The sequence below is a fragment of the Octopus bimaculoides genome, chromosome 16, assembly GCF_046866305.1.
Source record: "Octopus bimaculoides isolate indiv1 chromosome 16, ASM4686630v1, whole genome shotgun sequence".
Taxonomy (NCBI): Eukaryota; Metazoa; Mollusca; class Cephalopoda; order Octopoda; family Octopodidae; genus Octopus; species Octopus bimaculoides.
The window spans coordinates 28,593,066-28,615,263 of NC_142943.1; the positions used below are offsets into that span (position 1 = coordinate 28,593,066).

The 22,198-nt window shown below is 36.7% G+C and overlaps 2 protein-coding genes across 12 annotated transcripts in view; one reads left to right on the forward strand and one right to left on the reverse strand.

Moving 5' to 3' along the window:
* Nucleotides 1-3,139, forward strand: part of LOC106878397 (protein lifeguard 2) — a 28,578-nt gene extending 25,439 nt beyond the window's left edge. Inside the window, exons 10-12 of the mRNA XM_089364290.1 lie at nucleotides 1,330-1,437; nucleotides 2,007-2,054; nucleotides 2,688-3,139. Coding sequence (XP_089220416.1) covers nucleotides 1,330-1,437; nucleotides 2,007-2,054; nucleotides 2,688-2,837 — 306 coding nt within the window. The 3' untranslated portion in view covers nucleotides 2,838-3,139. The remainder of the gene's footprint in view (nucleotides 1-1,329; nucleotides 1,438-2,006; nucleotides 2,055-2,687) is intronic.
* LOC106878388 (cytoplasmic dynein 2 intermediate chain 1) overlaps nucleotides 1,046-22,198 on the reverse strand; it is a 66,120-nt gene continuing 44,967 nt past the window's right edge. For 9 of the 11 annotated variants that reach the window (XM_089364282.1, XM_052973988.2, XM_089364283.1 and 6 more), the window contains 13 exons: nucleotides 21,703-21,778; nucleotides 20,125-20,233; nucleotides 18,451-18,523; nucleotides 16,489-16,511; nucleotides 15,614-15,678; nucleotides 14,716-14,834; nucleotides 13,654-13,741; nucleotides 11,879-11,945; nucleotides 11,457-11,527; nucleotides 9,692-9,737; nucleotides 8,786-8,963; nucleotides 7,066-7,132; nucleotides 1,046-4,461 (listed from right to left, as the gene is read on the reverse strand). In XM_089364282.1, coding sequence (XP_089220408.1) covers nucleotides 4,351-4,461; nucleotides 7,066-7,132; nucleotides 8,786-8,963; nucleotides 9,692-9,737; nucleotides 11,457-11,527; nucleotides 11,879-11,945; nucleotides 13,654-13,741; nucleotides 14,716-14,834; nucleotides 15,614-15,678; nucleotides 16,489-16,511; nucleotides 18,451-18,523; nucleotides 20,125-20,233; nucleotides 21,703-21,778 — 1,093 coding nt within the window. In that variant the 3' untranslated portion in view covers nucleotides 1,046-4,350. The remainder of the gene's footprint in view (nucleotides 4,462-7,065; nucleotides 7,133-8,785; nucleotides 8,964-9,691; nucleotides 9,738-11,456; nucleotides 11,528-11,878; nucleotides 11,946-13,653; nucleotides 13,742-14,715; nucleotides 14,835-15,613; nucleotides 15,679-16,488; nucleotides 16,512-18,450; nucleotides 18,524-20,124; nucleotides 20,234-21,702; nucleotides 21,779-22,198) is intronic. The other 2 variants (XM_089364287.1, XM_089364286.1) reach the window with 1 other exon arrangement.

Genomic DNA, 22,198 nt, shown 5'->3' on the forward strand with positions numbered 1-22,198 from the left:
TCTTTTTCTTTAATGTTTCACTCATTTGACTGTGGTCATGCTAGAGCACTGACTTGAAGGGTTTTAGTTGAACAAATCTTTATTTTTTTTTTCTAAGCTTAGTACTTATTCTGTAGGTCTCTTTTTGCCGAACTGCTAAGTCACAAGGACATAAACACACCAAATGGAGATGGTGGGGACAGACACAATAATAGACACACATAGATGTATATACATCATCATCATTTGACGTCTGTCTTCCATGCTGGCATGAGTTGGACGGTTTGACAATAGCTGGCCAGGTAGAAGACTACACTGTGTCTATTTTGGTACAGTTTTTATGGCTGAATGCCCTTTCTAACACCAACCACCTCATAGAGTGGACTGAGTGCTTTTTATGCGGCACCAGCACAGGCGAGGTCAGTTTTGGCATGGTTTCTACAGCTGGATGCTTTTCCAAATGCCAACCACTTTATCGTGTGAACTGGATGCTTTCTACGTGGCACCAACACTAGTATAAATTTTAATAAACAGAAATATTTGACATTAAAGGTTGAAAGGAAAAGAAGGCTGAAGGAAGGAAACTATAGAAAAATTTTAACTGCACTTTCTAGCAATATAGAAATAATATTTAGAGCTGTTGAAAGCTTAATAACATACCGTAAAAATTTTTTTTTTTTTCATTCTAGCTATAAGAGTTCACAATTCAATATTGTCAGATTTGAGTATTGAACATGGCATAAATATTAGCCGATACTCAAGAGGGTGAGTGTCGTGGATTTGAGTGTCAGTCCAACGATCACTTGAGTGAGTGTCGTGGATTTTTGTTTTGTAAGGGGGATGGGGGTTGGGCTAGAGGTGTGAATAAATTCAACAGTTTAGCCAGATCTAAATTTCAGATCTTCCACTGTTCAGTCTTTCCATCATGTTTGAGATTAATCAGCTTGTTTCAACTTTTCCAAGCGACCATCAGTTTGTGTTGTTAACAAAGTAATTATTTAGGTGTGTGTGTGTATATATATATATATATATATATATATATATATATAAAAGAAGAAATGGAGAATTTTAACAGATAGATATCAATTTATTAACATTGTCAATTCTCTGTTACCTACAATTGTTTCCATACTCAACTCATTTAATTACAAATTAATAAACTATAATTACATTTTGAAAATTGCGAGTTAAATACTTCCTGAAGTAAAAAATTAAACTGGTGGAGCTTGGAGGTTTTGTGGAATACAGGTCTATTTTTTAAGAATCTGGTTAATTTACTGCTTCCACTTTTCTGTACATGTCATATAAATGTATTTATTGTTCTGAAAACTTTAACTCTTTTATATTTAGATTGACTTCACAGTGTGCTCCGGTCTCCTATTTGTTCTGGTTATGGTGGTGATTATGTTTGGATTCTCATTAATTATTACTCAATATGCCTTAGTCAAACCTCTGCCGGTGAGTAAGATAAAATTTGTTTTCTCTCGTATTTTCACTTTATGTATGTTTAAGTAATGAATGGCTCTCATTTTCTGTTAGTTAAACATTTGTCAATTTAGATAAAAGGTAAAATCCACAGAGATTCCCATCTCTCACCCTCCAATTCAAAATAATGGTTTTTAAAGTTTTGTATGTTATCCATCCATCTTCTTTGTCCTCTATTCCTGGGAAAGTTGTTGGGGAGTCCTCATGCACCCGCTTCATAGGATCCTATCAGAAGTGTCTACACTTTCTGATCGGATTCCCAGCATGATCCTATAGATATCATCCAACCATCTCAGTCTCGGTTTACTCCAAGGTCTCCTGCCAGTTGGCTCAGTTTCAAAGATCCATCTTGCAGGTCTTACCTTTGGCATTCTAATCAAATGTCAATAGTACCACAGCCGTGGCCCCTCAATGTGGAGAAGTAACAGCTTATCCTCACCTGTTGTTAGGAATGCTGGAAGCTTTGGCTATTAAATAATGAAAATTATATTGAGATAATTATAACATTAATTAACTTCAATTAAATCTTTTTTAACTTCCAGGTCCTGACCAGTGTTTATGCTGCACTTATTGCTTTGGTTTATGCCTTGGTAAGTCTATTCTTTACTGTTTTTATATCTGTGGAGGTCTAGGGGTGTTGGACTCATGATCGTAAGATTGTAGTTTCAATTCCTGGACCAGGCAACGAATTGTTCTTGAGCAAAACACTTCATGTTGCTACAGTTCACTCAACTTTAGAAATGAGTACCACTAATGGAGGCACGTCTTTTAGTGGTCATGGGGTTGGATTCATGACTATGAGATTGCTTGGTCCAGGGATTGAAACCACAATCTTGTGTTCTTGAGCAAAACATTTCATGTTGCTCCAGTCCACTCAGCTGGCAAAAATGACTTTAGCCTGGAGAAGGATGGCCTCTGCCAGGCTCTCTCATCCTAGAGATGCTGTATGGCTGCAACAACCCCAACAACCCCCAAAGGGTTAAGGGACTTGTCAATATTCATCTTCTAACTTAATGACATAAATTTTAGGGTTCAAAAGAAAACCCTTTTCTCTTCGACACTAATTAAATTTTTACTTTCATCCCTGTCACCTATAATTTTGTAGTTTTTATGCTAGAGGGAAAATATTTATATTTAAGTGTGGCAGTTTCTTATTCTTTAAACGACATTCTAATAAATTTATATAAAAAAAAAAAATAACTGATAAATATTTTTCTTTTCAGTTTTTAATCTTTGACACTCAGTTGATAATGGGAGGAAAGAAATACGAACTAAGTCCTGAAGAATATATTTTCGGTGCACTGGCTCTCTATATCGACATTATTGACCTTTTCCTCTTGATTCTGTCATTGTTTGGAGGAAATTCTAATTAAACCAAACTCACCAAAGACTACTAGATTTCTCCCATTTGTGTCTTGTCTGTTTTTATTGTAGTATATGGCATGTTTCTGCCCCTTTATTACCGAAATCATTCTCTTGTTGATTAATACCTCTCAACATTGTATCTATAAATAAAATGTAATAAATGACAATACACTTCAAAATATACCTCTTTTTTCGAAGACATATTTTGTGAAATTTACTTCACCTTATTTTATCTATTTTTTTCTATCATCATCTTTTGTAATATTTGCATTTTCTAGAATGAACAAAATAAACAATTATTTCTTTACAAGTTTGTCATTTCTTTATGCTGTCACACAAATCATAAATTACTCTGTAAAAGATCTTCATTTAAAAGTATTTGGCAGCCAGCTTTATAAATATAAGTGCTAAATATTTCACTGACTCAGAGATACAACAATCTTACCAAAAAAAAAAAAAAAAAAAGTCCTTTTATACCTTGAAGGTTTAGAAAAATATTTTGTTCTGTAAACTTCTAGTTTAAATTTTGGAGTTGTAATTGTTTGACAGTTAATTGATGTGTGATCATTGAAGAGCCATTTTAGCTGTTTAAGAATACAAAAACCATTTATTTAAAATTATTTCTTAATAGGTGCAGGAGTGGCTGTGTGGTAAGTAGCTTGCTTACCAACCACATGGTTCCAGGTTCATTCCCACTGCGTGGCAACTTGGTCAAGTGTTTTCTACTATAGCCTTGAGCCGACCAAAGCCTTGTGAGTAGATTTGGTAGACGGAAACTGAAAGAAGCCTGTCATATATATATGTGTGTGTGTGTGTTTGTCCTCCCAACATCACTTGAACTGATGGTGGTGTGTATATGTCCTCCATAACTTAGCGGTTTGGCAAAAGAGACTGATAGAATAAGTACTAGGCTTACAAAGAATGAGTCCTGGGGTCGATTTGTTTGACTAAAGGCGGTGCTCCAGCATGGCCGCAGTCAAATGACTGAAACAAGTAAAAGAGTAATCATATAACCTTTTAGATTATGGTATAGTCTTTGTAGTGGAATTGTCAGCAATAAGATTACAGAAGTATAACAAAACCTGACACTTCGTAAGAGACTGTTATTTTAACAGAAATGAAAAGTGAATTTAACTGATTTTTGCAAGTTAAATGGCTAAAATGACTCCATGGTGTAATTGTTATATTTAAATATCTTGAACATTATTGAATAGTAGATTTCCCCCCCTTTATCATAGTATTGACCACCCCCCACTTTTTGGGGGGTGGGGTGGGAGGGGGCATGATACCAGACTGTTTTATTATTAGTGCTTTAATTTATAGACTCTGGTGACAAAAAGCAAATGTTGATCCAAGCAGGATCTAGATATGAAATATTTAGTTCTTTGTATTGGATCATTTTAAGATATTTAATTCAGTATGTTCATGCATTACTCTCACGTTGCAGCCTGTTGAACAAATAAAAGGATGAATAATTTGCCTCTTATTATTATATATTTCATAAAAACATTTCGGTTGTAATCAAGATCTTTCCAAATATTTTTCTAGAAATTCCCATTCTAAATCTTGAGGTTGTGAGAAGGAAGCAGATATTGTTTGAATTTCAATTTTTCCAGAAGACAAACATAAAATCTGGGAAAGAAAAGAAGAGGCCATCATTAAATATATAAAGATACATTGTGTGCATTTAACAATATAGAGATTGAAAAAGGGAAATGAGATTTAGTGCAGCAAAATGGAAATAAAGCAGTTGCAGGCAAGTCAAAACAGACAAAACGTAACTTGCTAAAAACAGTAGATAATTTCCCTCAAAGTGCACCTTACCATCTAAAAAGATGAACATTTTGGGCAATGTAGTACAAGATGCACAAAAAGATATGACCAGTAAGACTGGAGTGCTTTTAATCATAGGCCTGAGTGCTCAGTGTTTCCACCCTATTAAAAATGCAACCCATAACAATAGCTACTGCTGTTAAAAAAAACAAAAAAACCCTAAACCTTTTTTTAAATAAGAAGTATTTCAATGGTGAAAGTAAACTTCCTCAATAACTTTGTTAATGCAAAACTGTTAGAACAATGCTCTGGTACTTCCACCTGTTGATTCTGCCAGGTTACTTGTGGTCTTTGTTCCAGCTTTTTTAATTCTGAGTTCAAATCCTGTTGAGACCAACTTAGCCTTTCATCCTTCTGGGATGGTGGTGGAGTCATTAAAATGAAGTACCAGGGGAGTACTTGGATCCAGTATCTCTATTTCTCTCAGAATTGGCTGTGCTGCACTGTGAGAGGGATGTGGGGGACTATAAATAGTATCTCTTTCCTCTAAGGCAATCACTTCCATTATTATAATGGCAAGACTGTCAGCCACCAAAGCTCTTATCAACAGCTTTACACAATGATAAAATTAGAAACATTTAGATATTTGCTACAAAACAAACCGGATCCAGTTCAACCATGGTGACACTGCTTATTCCCTTTTCTTTATGGATTTGTTTGTTTATCAGGGGATTGGTGTTCATCTCAAGCCTTTAAGCAGGTGAACCAAATCTCTCCCTGGCCCAGCACAAGGGAGATTAAATAGAATGGTTTCAAATTTTGGCTGGAGGCCAGCGATTTTAGAAGAACAGGTAAAAGCTGAATACATTAAGTATAATCTTCAACTGACCCTTTATTTTATTGACTCTCAAAAGGAGAAAGACAAAGGTTGACCTTGGCAGAATTTAAACTCTGAACATAGAGTCAGAAGGAATGCTGCCAAGTATTTTGTCCAACAAGATAATGATTGACAGCTCACCACTTTAAAGATTTAAAATTCTGGCACAAGGCCAGCATCATGTGTGTGTGTGGGGGGGGGTTAGTTGATTACATTGATCCCCCCCTCCCCCACCAGTGCTCAACTGGAACTTATTTTATTAACTTTGAAAGGATGAAAGCAGAAGAGCCTGAAGAGATACTGCTAAGCAGTCTGTCTGGTGCAATAACAATTCTGCCAGCTTTCATTGGTCAGGAAATTAAAGACTGCAGGCTAAACAAACCATTTGTCAATTTTACATCTGCTACTCTTCCCAGGTTGTGAATTATCCCTTCAATGGTACATACCCGAAGTTAAGTGGACTGAATTGTTGTGGGTTAAGTATTTTGTTTAAAATCACATCACAGCTAACAGGATGTGAACTCTAAATCTTACAGTTGCCCCAAGTCTCAGCTTGTATTACTTTTTCTCTATTCTTAATAGGTGCTTGAAATTAAACTGCGCAACCTACAAAGCTTCTGTTTTGGTTTTTTGATCAACTAATAGCACACACAGACAGTTTATACGTAGTTAAATTTATGTTCATTCAGCTAACTAAAGGACCCATTAATGATACCAATGCTTTTGATGCTTCTTATATTAAGGGGTTGGACAAACAGAGGGAGAGAGAAATGGAGGCACATGTGGAAACAGTGACAATATTCTGATTATGAAGTTAGTGAATTGCCAAAACAGAAGAATTTATGTTGCAGATATCAACTGATTTTTAATTTCTATTTTACTGCTCGTTACATGTAAGAGGAGGTGTGTGGGTTAATGGTTACGGTGTTGGACTTGTGGTTGTAAGATTTTGGGGTTTCGATTCTTGGATCGGTTGATATGGTGTGTTCTTGCTTCAGTCCACTCAGAGGTGAATATTATGCTATAGAATCCAGGAAGCCAGTCCTGTGTGTCTATCTGATTCAGGAAGGATCTTTACATGTAAGAAATTCAGGTATTTATAACATCAACAGCTAGGCCGGCCTCTGAGTCTCTTTGACTATGAACTGGTATGCATTCAAAATAAGGAAGATCGGCAAGCTCTAGATTGCAACAACATTACCCTGACAATTCTCTTGGAATCATTATTAGGAGGAAATAGCTTTGTGTAAGTCAGAAATGGCAATGAGCTTAAAAAAATGTTCATTGCAACCCTAAGGCTCCACATTTGTGGCCCCTTGAGCAAGCATGTCCTTCACTTGACCAGTACTTTATGGGTAGAATTTGGTTGACTGGAACTGTAGAGAAGTCCATTGTGTATGTATGTGTATAGCTTACAATGTAAGTGAAATGTGAAATGATGTGACATTAGTAAGAACACCAGAAAACCTGGAGTTCTTTGAAGAAAGTATTTGCAGTATTGGCTTTGCATTGAGTTCCTATCTACATAATGCTCTTAGTTTGAATATAATGAATCACTTAAAACAAGAAAAAATAAACTTCCTTACCATTCTTTCATTTGGTATTATATGACTTTTGTCATCTAAATGACAAAATATTTCCATTGCAGTGATTCTGTAAAAGTGAATGAAAATATAAAACCAAAGATTAGAAACAAATTGTTTGGAAAAATCATTAAAATATCTTTCTTTTCTCACAAAACATTTTCAATGTAGGATTTTATGAAAAATTAAAATCAGACTCTTATGTTTTAAGTTAATAACACATAGACTAACATAAAATATATGGGTGAAGTTAAGTTAAAGGAATAAAAAGAGAGTGGGTGGACGGTCGTTAAAGATTGTTCATAGCAAAGGAACCAGGCTGTGTTGCCATTGTAATCACTTCAATGTATTTACTTCTTAAAGTAAATATTATTCAAATATTCTGGTCAACTTGTATAAATTGCACTTAGAACTAATCATTTCGAGACTGCACAATGTGTCAACAACAACTTCCCAATCACCCAATACAATTCTTCTGTTAGACTTCTCAAAGGAATGGCTATTTTTGTTCCTCAGTTTTTTTGCCAATCACACCAACATTATTTATTTACACCTATGCAAAAGATAAACAATTTCTTTATTCGTCTTCATCTCAATATATATATCTTGTCTACTACCAAAGAAATACATTTGGCAGCTGCTTCCACCAAAATAAGAACATTTACTGTTCTGACAATCCAGTAATGTTAAAGAATATCAATTGTATAACAGTATTAACATCAGTGTAACACAGTACTGCATGGGACTGCTTTGGTCAGCCAGTCCTGAAATGCAGGATATCACAAGAATTGTGCTAACCTTTTTTACATTCTTTTTAGAGGAAGTGGGAAACTTCCTATTGGGAGAGAGAAAGTTCTAACTCTTCTATCATTTGTTTCTGTTCTGTAACAGAATCATTACAAGACTGAGTTTCTGGTATAGAAAACTTCCAACAAGATGACCCCCAGAAACAAATTTCAGTTCAAAAGATTCTTTCGACTTCACATGCTAGAGCTATCAGTCTCTCCTGGAAGAAACTTATGCTTTACATTGTTCGAGCCACATCAAAAGGAGACGTTTCTTCTCACCCTTTCTTTACAAGCAAAATATTTCAGCTCTGAATAATTATCGTTGATGTTAGGAAGGGCCTTCAGCTGTAAAAGCCATGCCAAAACAGATAGTGAAGCCTGGTGCAGTCATCTGGCTTGCCAGCTCCTGTCAAACCATCCAACCCATGCCAGCATAGAAAGCAGATGTTAAATGATGATGATTAAATAAGAACTGATCTCCTATCTGGAATAAGTTACGTTCTTTCTTAACTTGTAGCCCATGGTATTATCTGATTTCCTGAAAAGGTTTCAAAACAAGTTTTGATTCTAGAAAATTACTGTTTGTAAATCTCACAACGAGAGATATTCAACAAATAAAGTACTTTGGAGTAAAGATTATTTGCCAACATAACATGGCAGTCCTGGTTTAGGACGAATGTTGCTGTAATTTAGCCCCAGGAGACATCGTCTCCAGCTGGCTATACGATACTGAGCTGAGTGGGGATGCTAGATTCTCTTGTTTGAAAATATAAGGACACAGATCGTGTTGTATAGCCAGCTGGAGATGATGCCTCCTATGGCTAAATTACAGCAACATTCGTCCTAAACCAGGACTGCCATGTCATGTTGGCAAATAATCTTTACTCCAAGTTTTGATTCTGTTTCAAAATGAGATTTATTTACAAGCTAATTACCTATTTTCAATGGTTCTCTTATGAACAGGTTTGTTATGCTGCTGCAGCAGGTCAAACACAAACACAACACTGTGATCAGCGATCGCATAGAAAACACAAGGCCGTGTTTTAGACCATCTGACCTGTGTTATACTTGAGATTCCAGTCATGGACAAAGGCCAGCTGTTGATAGCACATTCTAGTAAAATAATGAAAGCATTGTTTAAAGGTAAAGAAGATTTAAGAGTAAAGTGTTTACAATAAAGCAAGTCATTACATATTAAGGTTAAGAACTTATGTCATTATCTTTCCAATATGTTGTGTCCAGTCATGAAAACAATGCCAAAAACTAGGAAGAGGGGACAAAGAACTTGTGCACTCTGTAAACCACAGCAAAGGTGACTTAATCTATGAAAGTAGGAATTCTGCACACAAGCTGACACAAGGGAGAGTGAACCCTTTACTTTAACCATTTAGTATTTAAATTGGCTATTTCTGGCCCAAATATTTGACCCATTTTACATTCAAACCTCCAAGATCTGGCCTATCACACCTACCTGAAAATGTCGTATAAAATAACAATCACATTATCGAAACCTTGAAGCTATGAGATAATGCCCGATTAACTCAAAACAATGTGAATAAGTAAACATTGCATTTGACAGAGTGATCTGAATGCTAGAGGGCTAAATAACCTCCTTAGCATGAGTGGCATGAAGTCTCTTGTTGCTGTTTTACGAAGAAGAACTGTGGCACCTGTCCAAACCTGTTAGTATGGGAAAACAAACTAATGAATGATATATTTAAATCGATATTTAGATGCATTAAGATCATGGCTTCACTCATACTTTATGTGACTAATATACTTATTGACGCATAAAAGAATTCATTTTTTGTGAAAAAATATTTTATCATATAAGTACTTACCACGGTTTGTATGATACAGGTGAATATTGCCATCAGAATAACCAGTCTTGATTGTGTATGGAAAAATATAGAAATCACATGTAAATATTCCAGTAAACATTCTTTGAAACAGAGTTAACACAAAATTAAAATATAAAAAAATTACCTGATGTTTTGTCCTAGATCTGAAAATGACAGAAGATAACAAGAAATTTGAAACAAAATTTTATTTAGATATGTTTAAATCAAGTGTGGCTGTCACCCAGTGAAGTGTTGTTCAAATCAATTATTGCAGTACCCCATAACCAAAGTCTTCTTGTTTTTTTTTTTTTTAATGCAATTCAACAGTATCTGTTTCTCATTTTCTGCACTTATAATAGCGATATCCTTTAAAATGTTTTTATGAAACTGAGGTCAGCAAAGTTCAGGGTCTCAACCAGGTTGTCAGATTTTAAAAATTAGTAGGATGATCTCTTAACCACACAACAATTTCCCTGCATGTAAGAAAGAAGAAAATTAAATTGTGGCTTGAAGCTGATATCTCTCTGCCAGCAAATGCAACAGAAGCTGATGTGTTCAAACAACTTTGGCCTTGATGCGTCAGAACGTCGTCTTCTTCTTCTTCTGCAGCCTATTATATATCGAAAGCATTGGCAATGATTCAGGATGAGGTTTAGAATATACTATAACAATCTTACTGATTTTATATTTGACAACAATGTGTACACAACAAATATGTACATTATTTACATTTGACGGATATTTGTCCTCATCTTGTTTGTTGTTAACACAATGTTTTGGTTGATATACCCTCCAGCCTTCATCAGGTGTCTTGGGGAAATTTTGAACTTGGGTTCTCATTCCTAAGGTATTTTTCGATATTATTATTATTATTATTATTCAGTTCACTGCCTGGAATTGAACTCGGAATCTTGGGGTTAGTAGCCCACGCTTTTAACCACTACACCATATGCCCATAAAGGCTGGAGGGTATATTAGTCGAAACGTGTTAACAAACAAGATGAGGACAAATATCTGTCATATGTAAATGATGTACATAATTCCACATCTCTTAAATATAGAACTGTACAACAAATATGATTTGGCTGGGTATACAAATCCAGAAATTTACATGAACCATTGAAGCAAATCGTTAAGGTTTCAAATCATTGTCAGTCAGAGTATGGTTTTTTTTCTCCCCCCACCCAACATCAATTCAACTGTGACATGTCTAAGTAGTAAATCAGATGCAACCACATCCTGACTGCGATACTAAATTGTACATACAGATGCAAGAAATGAAGTGTAATGTTGCATTTGAAGAAGACATCTCCACCGTTTCAGGTAGAATTTTTCAACCAATCTCAAGTTTTGATTTTTACTCCACTTACAAATGCTTTAATTTTCTCTTGCCAGGCAGCAAACTGGAAGTGTTGTTAGAACTCCGAATGAAGTATTTAATCTTACACCTTGTATTTATTTATCCTGGAAGGATTGATAAATAAAATAACAGTATAGGGCAGTGAACTGACAAAGACAGAGGAGGAGATGCCTTGTGGTATTTATTCTGGTTCTTTGCACGCTGAGTTCAAATCACACTATGACCTAGTTGGGTGGTCCACTTGATCCACCACCTGACACTCTGTCGCAAGCATTTAGACCAGGTCTTCAGTTTGAGGATGGCTTCCTCCCTTCTTGAAATTCCGGTCAAAAGTGATGGGAGTCGCTTTCTCCTTTTCACTAAAAGATTAAAAAAAAAAAGTCTAAACACATAAATATTACCCACCAGGAAACAAGGCAGCTTGAATGGGGAAAAATCAATAGATAATACTTCAGAGAGCACACAGGAACCATTCACTGGAAAATAAAATAGAAACATTTGGAAATATTTCCTCAAATACCAAACTTTTTAAAATGAATTTAAAATATTCACACCAACATAATTTGGATGTGATAACAGTTAGTTAACCATCTCGTTAGTAGGATAAAAGAAACTCTAATTTGAACATTGAGTTAACAGATACACAGGCAACATTATCTAATGTGTCTTTCCGATTTTAAGATAGTAGCAAATGATTGAAAAGAAATTTGGTTGTTATTTCTAGCAGGTCAAGTGACCTTGTAGGGGCTCCCTCTAGGTCTCAATTTTGCTTTCATTGTCACAAGAGGAAAATTAATTAAAACAATTAACAGATATGCAATACTTACTTTTTTGGGGATAATGAACTCTAGGATAAGGTATGGATCCAAGTCGTACAGAATGAACAATGTGTCCCTGAATAAAATATGACACAGAGAGGAAGAAGAATAAAAAGAAGAATTACTAGATTTAATTAGCTTGTTGATCATGTTGTTGCGAATGAATGGAAGCAATGTAAAGCAGTGAAGATTTTTTAGTCTTGCGGGGCACAATGCAACCCCTCTAATATTGGCACCATGATAAAAATGCACCTAGTACACTAAGTGAAGTGGCTGGGGAATGAGTGAAGACAATGCAGGGTTGAGAAGGCCTTCGAGTTAGGCTGAGGACAGGATATCTTAACTGTTGGGATCATGATAAAATGTACCCAGTAAACTTTGTGATATAGTTGGTGTTAGGAAGGGCATCCAGCCACAGAAACCATAACAAAAGTGGTATGTATGAATGAGACATGGTCCTGTAAAATGCCAGAGTTCTTATTCAGAATTACAGCCCTCCAGCAGAGAAAACAGCATAAAATGGAGATGATGAGTTAAGAGAAACAGGAAGGCAAAGGAAGACATTTTTTGTTTTCTATCAAACTGCAGAATATCTTTCAATCAGAGATCCTTATATCTAAATCTAGTTGGTAAGTACAGGCATAGCTGTGCAGTTCAGAAGTTTATTTCACAACCACGTGGATTTGATCACACTGCCTGCTAGTTTTACTATAACCATGCATTGACCAATGCTTTGTGGGTGAAATTTGGTGGACAGAAACTGTACAGAAGCCTGTTATATATGTGTGTGTGTGTGTGTGTGTGTGTTTCTTTGTATCTCTGTATTAATATCACTTGGTCAGTAGTGATGTTTGTATGCTCCATAAATAAAATGACTATTTGGTGGTGTTGGCATGCAAAAACCATCAGAATAAAATATTTTACTTAAAAAAAAAAAAGAAAAGAAAACCACATTAGAAAAGGAATCTCAGACTCAATAAATCTCACTCCAAAAACATTGGATGCGATGATAATGATCTTGAAATTATACCAAGTCATTTAACAATCAATAAAACCATAAGTCCATTGATTACTACTGACTGGGGATAAGCCACAACAAATGCTAATTCTGTAATTCATAATTGCAAGAGTTAATTCATCATCATCATTGTTGTTGTTTGACTGTCCACTTCTCCATTTCTACCTAGGTCAGGTAGAGTTGGGTCCAGACAGATTTTCTACAGCTGTATGCCCCTCTTGTCATCAACCCTCTCCTGTTTTCAAGCAAGGTAACATTTTCCCCAATACCAGATACAGTTTTGCAGAATTTTAGAAATAAACGACACTGCTTGTATAACAGTGACACTCATCTACACCTATCACACAATGTCAAGATCAGATCACACACACATGAAATAATAAAATTACTGACAATATAGGTAAGTGTTGTTGTTGTTTAGCCCAAGGTCAGCCCTAATCCAGCAGACAGCTAATACAAAAGACATGCTAACTATGGCCATCTCATTTTTGTTTCAGGTGTAGAGTATCTAGAATTACTTTATTCAATATCTTCTCCCTTTTTTTTTCAAAAAAAAAAAAAATAGGGTGAAACTTATGAGAAATTTAACTGCTACTCTAACACAGATGTTGGAAGTCATTCCTCAGTATGTTTATCTATCAAGTGCAGAATTTTGCAAAGAAGATTATTTATACTAAAACGGTAACAGCATAATAATCATCAAGTTAATTAAAGAGCTGCTCGTTTATAACATGAATATTTAGAAAAATAATTAATTCCATCTTACTGTATCAGTTGCAATATAAATCTCGTTTGGATTTTCAGGTAAGAGACACAGTTGATGAGTTTGGATTCCAGATAGACAGAGCGGATCCCTGTAAAAAATATAATAAAAGAAAACCAGAGAGAGAGATAGAAAGAAAGACAGTGGGTAATGGCATGCAGACATTTAGCATTCTGCAACACAAAAGAAATTTGCTTCGAAATGGTTTTGCAACCCATCTTACTGTGAGACACTTCAGGCAAATATCTTCTGCTATAGCACCAGGCTGCCAATTGCTTTGTGAATGAAAATTTGGCAGACAGAAACTGTATAGAAGTGTATGTGTGTGATTATTATTTAACGTCTGTTTCCAAGCAAGGTAATATTTCCCCATTACTAGATATGACTCCACAGGATATTGGAAATGAATAATACTGCTTATATAACAGTGACTCTCATTTACAACAATCATGTGATCTGAACACAAGGGGACATACACGCACATGATAGGCTTCATTCAGTTTCCATCAACCGAAACCACTCATAAGGCTTTGGTTGGCTTCTATAGAAGACACTTGCCCAAAGTGCCATACAACAATTTTGGAGGAGTGGGTAAGTTGAATATATCAACCCCAGTACGCAACTGGTACTTAATTTATTGACCCCGAAAGGATGAAAGGCAAAGTTGACCCCGGCAGTATTTGAACTCAGAATGTAAGGGCAGACGAAATTTCATTAAGCATTTTGCTGGGCATACTAATTATTCTGCTAGCTCAATACCTTAATAATAATAACAATAATAATAATAATCCTTTTTACTGAAGGCACAAGACCTGAAATTTGGTGGGGAGGGGACTCGTTGATTACATTGATCCCAGTGTTTCACTGGTACTTAATTTATCGACCCCCAAAAGGACAAAAGCACAGTTGACTTTGGTAGAATTTGAACTCAGAATGTAAGGGCAGATGAAATGTGGATAAGCATTCTGTCCGGTTTGTTAACAATTCTACCAGCACGCTGCCTTAATAATAATAATAATAATAATGATGATGATGATGAAGATAAGAATGAAAAGAAGCAGTTACCTCAGAGGACTCTGGATACTAAGTGTTGAGCTTTGCACAAGTTTTACTTTACTTCCAGGCCTCAAACCAAGCTCTGTGAGTGAACCATGAAATTGTACAGAAGTCAGTTCAACAACAACCTGCAAGTACAAAGAATTTCAGTCAACTGAAAATTCCAGATCTTTGTAGTTCTAAGTGCATAAAATAACATGGTTATGTTGATATGTTGGAGGGTTTTATGTTGCAGGTGCCTGGAGACCTCACCATTAATGGTGCCACATAAAAAGCACCCAATACACTCTGTTAAGTGGTTGGCATTAGGAAGAGCATCCAACTGTAGAAGCAGACATAGAACCTTGTGGAGCCTTCTAGCTCTTCTGTTCTGGTCAAACCATCCAACCCATGCCAGCATGGAAAACAGATGTTAAATGGTGATGATGATATGGAAAAATGTGCCTGCAGGCATATGTTCCTTATATATGATTATGTATAGGGGGGGGGGCTCTTTTGTCTTGTGGATTACAAGGTCATTTCACTAGAGAGAACAATTAATGCTTCTGTTGAAGACAAAGAATTACTATATGGTTGTTTAACTTGATGTTGTTTAACCTAAATTTCTTTACAAATAGCTCTTGGTTGTCCCTAAATTATACAGAAGAATTATTACCTACAAATATAATACAATCAATACTTAAGACAAATGATTAACACAAGAATGGAATCAGAAAAATTGGGTAAATATGAAAACACAGGCTACAGTTAAAGAAGCTAATTTTCTAAACAACCCAATATAATGAAGATGACCCACATGTAAGTAAAGACAGTTACATCCACATGGCTTGTGGATGTAACTGAAAATAACCACCCTTTCATAGCTCTACAAATTACATCAAATATAAGAATGTACATATTCTTTTACCCAAATATTGATGTGTCCGATACAATCCATGCTTAATAGCTGGAAGGAAACTTCTGGTTCCAAACCTAAAAGATAAATTTAAAACTAGTTTTAATCATTGAATATTACAAGCAGTGAGTTTATTGCTTGCCATAATGGATTGATTTTCCCATTGATTTTTATATTACAAAGTGATATTAAATTCTGATGGGTTTTTTTTTGTTGAAAAAACAAACAATAAAACCACTTGGAAATAATAATTTCAATGAATAAAATTAATTTGTAAACACAGACTGTACAAAATGAACATCTAAAAATATCTGAAGAGAATGTCATGTGGGAATAAATAAGAATCGTATCAAAATAAAATCCATTTTGACAACAAAAGATGTTGACCAGTATCCGAGTTGTGGTCGTAGTGAAACCTCTCTCTCAGGTGTTTATTTACGAATGATAACGTAGTGGCTAAAATCTAGCTTTCGGCTGCCTAAGACCCTTCTGTCCATCACCCTGATTGGCTCTTATTTGTGCTGCATTTGTCAACAGTTCTGTTTCGCGCCAGGGTGCATACCGACCAATCGTGGCCTTCTAATAAGGTCACGTGAGAAAGAGTTTTCTGCTGCTTTCTGGAGCCCTTGTTTATCAATAAATAAGCCTGCTTCATCCATGCCAGTTTGTCTTCGACTTCAGACCTCTTACAAGTCTGGTCGTTGATCATCTCACAGAACACAGCTCCAGCCAGTTTCCAGCAACGACGCCAACAATACCACTGATCTACTGTCTACTACAGTAGAATGAAGACAGAACTTTCAGGTGGTTTTATATTGAAAAGACCTGAAGTAGTATTGAGTTGATTAAAAGAAGATGTCTTGAAATAAAGGATTATATTTACTTACTTAAATGTCTTGAATCTTTTAAACTGCCAAAATAAAATATTTAGATAATAACCATGAGATTAGTAAACAACAACAACAACAATATATTGTATAATATGTAAGCTATCAGTGTCTCTCATCCATTACTCCCCTGGCTATAATCCTCTCACTCTGTTTTACCCCATCACACTCACCTTCTCTTCATCTATCCTCTTCACATTTACCTTAACTATTCAGAGACAATGTAGAACAGAGGTATTTTAGTGAACCAAGGAGATGACACCCTTTTTAGTGCTGCTGCCACTCCGTAAGGCGATGGGTGTTAGGAAGGGCATGTATCCTTAGAAGAAGCTAAGTCATCATCATCATCATCATCGTTTAAGATCCGCTTTCCATGCTGGCATGGGTTGGACGGTTTGACTGGGGACTGGCAAGCTAGGAGGTCACATGAGGCTCCAATTTGATCTGGCAATGTTTCTACAGCTGGATGCCCTTCCTAACACCAACCATTCCGAGAGTATAGTGGGTGCTTTTTACGTACCACCAGTATGGGAGCCAGTCAGAAACAGATATACGTGTAAGAATTAGTCTTCTGGATCCATCCAACCCATGCTTGCACGGACAGCAACTGTAAAATGATGATGATGTTTGCCTTTGTTTCAGTGAGAGAAGGGGATAAATTTATTGACATGATTTAAGAAATTTCTGCAGAGGTTTGCATCAGGCAAAGCCAAGTCCAAAACTAGTTAAGAAAATCAAAATGAATGGAAACTGAGAGAGAACAGATCTCACTTTCTGTAAAAGAAATGGTTGATATAATTGAGTGTTACAATAAGGGCTGTTGTAATGGAGTAGAAATTATAGTTTTGGATTATTAAGATTCCCTATTTAGACACCTAAAGGTTCCTCTTGCTACGTTATGAGTTGACATCCTACAAGAGCTTCCGTTTTAATCTTCTGGGTTTGAAAAAACAAATAGAAGCAACATTTTGGCACAGGTATGGTTGAGTGGTCAAGAAGCTTATTGCCGAAACATGCAGGCTCAGGTTCAATCCCACTGCACGGTACCTTGTCAAATTTAGATACCCAACACATGTAGAATATCATGATGGTTCCATCAGGATTCCTCTCAATGATGCCACCAGGATTTGATGGTTCAGGCCTCACAGAGGCAATGTGGCTGATGCCGGTGGCATGTGAAAAGTTCCTTTCGAGTGTTGGGCCTCACAGAGGTAATCACTGAGACCTTTGGCATTACGTCATGCTTGAGAAGAAGACCCATGAAGCCAAATAAAATCGCAGTCACGGCAGATACTGGTGTCCCACAAATGAGCCCGTGCCACATAAAAGCACTATCAGAGTGGTTGGCATTAGGGAGGGCATCCAGCTGTAGAAACCATGCCAAATCAGACTGGAGTCTGGTGCAGCCTTCCAGTTTGCTAGCCCTGGTGAAACCATCCAACCCATGCCAGCATGGACAACAGACATTAAATGATGAAGAGGAGGAGGAGAACAACACAAATGAGGTTAAAAACAAAATCTGTTTGCTCAGTCTTACAGTAAACCACAGTCTTACAGTAAACCACAGTCTTACAGTAAAAAGAAATAAGCTTCTTTCTGAGAAAGGGGTTTATTCAAATGCACCAGACATCTTGCTACTTTATGGCAAACTTTACTGAGGAGAATGACAATGACATTGTGACACTCGACTGTGCCATGCAAAATGCTTAGTGGCATTTTATCTGTCTTTATGTTCTGAGTTCAAATTCTGCCAAGATTGACTTTACCTTTCATCCTTTCAAGGTTGATAAACTAAGTACCAGTTGCGCACTGGGGTAGATGTGAATGACTTAACCCCCACTTCTGAAATTGCTGGCCTTGTGCCAAAATTTGAAACTAGTAACGAGAATAATAGTAATGGAACTTGGCACCACAAGGTAGGAAATCAACAAAATAAGGGTGAGTAAAATCCATGGTACTTACTTATAAGACTGCCTGGGTACATGACAAATGCTCTGCACAGGGGCCTGGTGTGAGTTGAACATCATTAATCCAGCTGAACAGAGATTAAGAGATTAAGAATTGTAACATGTTGAACTTTTACTGGAATTTTTGTTGTTGTTGTTATTTTAGTTTGTTCCTTTTATAATTTTTATTAAAAGAAATAAGAAAAATACATTGAAAAACAAGCAATAAAGTTGCTGGTTAGCAGTGGGAGGGACTGAGAGGTCCTCCCATGGAATGGAATTTATGAAGTAAATGAATGGTTCCGTAGATATAACTGGTAGTTTCTGTTACCATGGAGATGATTTAATTAAATGTCACAGGTGAATTCTGTGAAAGCTCAGTTGCTAGAATAACGGAGTAGTGAAAACAGTTCAGTTTTGTTGTCGTTGTTGCTGTTTAGAGACAAAAGTGCATGTGCACTTATGTGCGCAAACGGCAGACGTTTTAAGGTGTGTTTAAGGAGTAAGATTCTGCACGGAAGCAAAACATTGGCAGGGGACAAAAAGGGAAAAATCTTTGGAAGTTGAAAAGGAATCAAGTGAATCTGGTTGGCTGAAAGCAAAATGTTGTTGCAGGCGTAGAATGCGAATGGGCTGAGAGGGTGGGGTGGACGGGGGGTGGGTATGAAAAATATTAATGGATGTATATGCGGGAGAGATAATTGGACTGGTATGGATACACGAGAGGAAAAGGATGTGTAGTAGAGGAAGAAGAGAAGGAGGAGAAAGGAGAGAGGGAGGAAGAGATATGAGGAGGTTGACACATCTGACCACTTGTTACAGTCCCTGGTCGTCATCTTCATGTGGTTCAGCTTCCAAACAATAACTTCCATGCTTCTCTTAGTTTTCTTTTCCCACTGCTTCCTTCCATTCGGATCCCTCTTGGCACTTCCTGGTGCCACTGTTATTATTCTTTATACATACCACATGTCGGAACCAGAACAGTCTTTTCTCATGTACATTCTTCCCAATTTTGCCCTCATTTGTGCTCCATCATTCATTCCCACTCATGTCACAGCAGAATTGGTTTACCTCATCCTTTCTAAGCCCTCCAACACCAATATCACACACTTTGTCGAGAGCACTGTGTGACTTTCATCTCTTCTCAGTTGAGGTGATGTTAAGACAAACTAGGTATACTCATCCACTACAAGGTCCAGTCCTTGTTGCAGTGTGGTGGCTTCTATACCTCAATGACCCTTACAGCAGGGCTTCACATGCTAGACAGGTCAAAGGTTAGAGGCCAGACTATTATAGATCACCTCTTCCCAGAAGTAAAAATGGATTTATCTAGGGCCAACAGCCCTGCCTAGAGAAAAGCAAAGTTACAGATGCATTGACGACTTCATCATTATTAATTAGCAGCCGTTTTCCATGCTGTCATGGGTTGTACAGTTTGACAAGAGTTGGCCAGCTGGGGGAGCCATACCAGGGTCCAATTGTCTGCTTTGGCATGGTTTCTACAGCAGGATGCTCTTCCTAATGACAATCACTTTGCAATGTGGACTGGGCGCGTTTTACATGGCACTAACCAAGAAAACTTGAGAGAGGAAGGCTTTATAGTTCAGAGTCGAGAAGAGTGGAGAAAAGTTATTCCTGTATTCTGTGGGAATTGAAGTATAATAATGGTTCCTAACTTTATGTTACTTACCAGTGTTATATGCTGGATGCCGAACTGTATATGAGACTCCATCGAGGTGAATAGATTGGTGTAGAGATTCTGCTTCACGTGTATCCCACACAAGGATAGAGCCATCAACCTGAAGCAGAGAACAGGTGACATTAAAATATATAAATAGGAGTGGCTGTGTGGTAAGTAGCTTGCTTACCAGCCACATGGTTCGGGTTCAGTCCCACTGCATGGCACCATGGGCAAGTGTCTTCTACTATAGCCTTGGGTCAACCAAAACCTTGTGAGTAGATTTGGTAGACGGAAACTAAAAGAAGCGTGTCGTATATATATATATATATATATATATATATATATATGTGTGTGTGTGTTTGTATGTTTGTGTGTGTCCCTCCCACCATTGCTTGACAACCAATGCTGGTGTGTTTACATCTCCGTAACTTAGAGACTTATAGAATAAGTCCTGGGGTCAATTTGCTTGACTAAAAGGTGGTGCTCCAGCATGGCCGCAGTCAAATGAGTAAAACAAGTAAAAGAATATACCTTCTGAATTATATGTGTGTGTATATATATATATATATATATATATATATATATATATATATATATGTTATCATTTCTCATTTTGTCTACGTTTTTTTGATGTCCTGTACCCATATATGGTGGTTGTCTACTCCTTAAACAGAGTTTGACTACCTCCTGCACCTACACCTTAGCCCTTTCATGGCGTCTGATGTGGCTTTTTAAACCAGACAGTGTTTTGAAAAAACACCCACACAGATTGCACCTCTGATTTGCACTACCAATACCTGCAAGTAAGTATAGAGCAGTATATATTAAAAATGGGGAAGACCGGTTTATAGGATTACCTTAGTTTACCCATTTTTGCGAATGCAGGCACATGCATGTTCTTGCCCCATTTATATTCTTAAGGTTTTGGGACCTGATGAAACGCCATAAAGCTAAACCCTTTATGACAGCGTTAACAACCTGTTACAGATATACACACATCATCATTTAATGTCCGTATTCTATGCTAGCATGGGTGGGACTACACATATATACATATAAGACACACACACCATTTTGCCTCAAGTACAATGCAATCTTGAATAAAATGTGACTTCAGTCTTTTTAAACTATCATCATCATCATCATCATTTAGCATCCATTGTCCAGGCTGGCATGGGTTGGATGGTTTGACCAGGGCTGGTAAGCTGGAAGGCTGTACCAGACTCCAGTCTGATTTGGCATGGTTTTTTACAGCTGGATGCCCTTCCTAATGCCAACCACTCCAAGAATGTAATGGGTGCTTTTATGTGCCACCAGCATGGGTGCCAATTTGCATGACACCGGCATATGTCTACATGCCACCAGTACAGGTGCCAATCAGTAATATATCTTATCCTTTCTCTTTTTGTTTCACTCATGTATAATGCTATCCATCAGTTTTGACTTTGATGTTTTGTACTCAATTTCTCACATTACACACAAGAAATATGGTGTGTGTGTGTGTGTGTGTGTGTGTGTGCACATACAAGTTTGTATAGGTTTCTCCTTTTCTCTGTGGTTTAAGTAAAGAGAATATTTAATACTCACACAACCAGCAAATGTTAATTTAGAACTTGAAGGACCAAAACAGCAACAACTAATTTGAGATTCACTTGAAAGAATTCTGGAAAAAAAAAAAAAAAGGAAGAAGCCAAATCCAAAACAAGAAAACAATTACAAGAAAATTTCACAGAATTACTTTTGTTGGCAACAGGAATCGTGATGCTATGAAGTAAAACAGGTTTTCAGCAAAATGTAAAATAATTATTCAACGATAGCTTTTACACCGAATTTTGTCAATCTTCTTGCTCTTTAATCCTTATCAATCCAATCCAATATTCCTGGAAAGGAAAATACTTATTTTTCAATAATCCATAAATCTAGGATGTAATATTTTCTATGGAACCAAATTTGAGGGTTTTATATTGTCACTTGTGCTGTAGATATGGCAGTTGAATTGAATCTCTCTTAATTTACAGTCTATCCTATCAGCTTAAAAATCTGACACATTGTTTAAGGAAGTCGTAGATACACTATTCCTGAA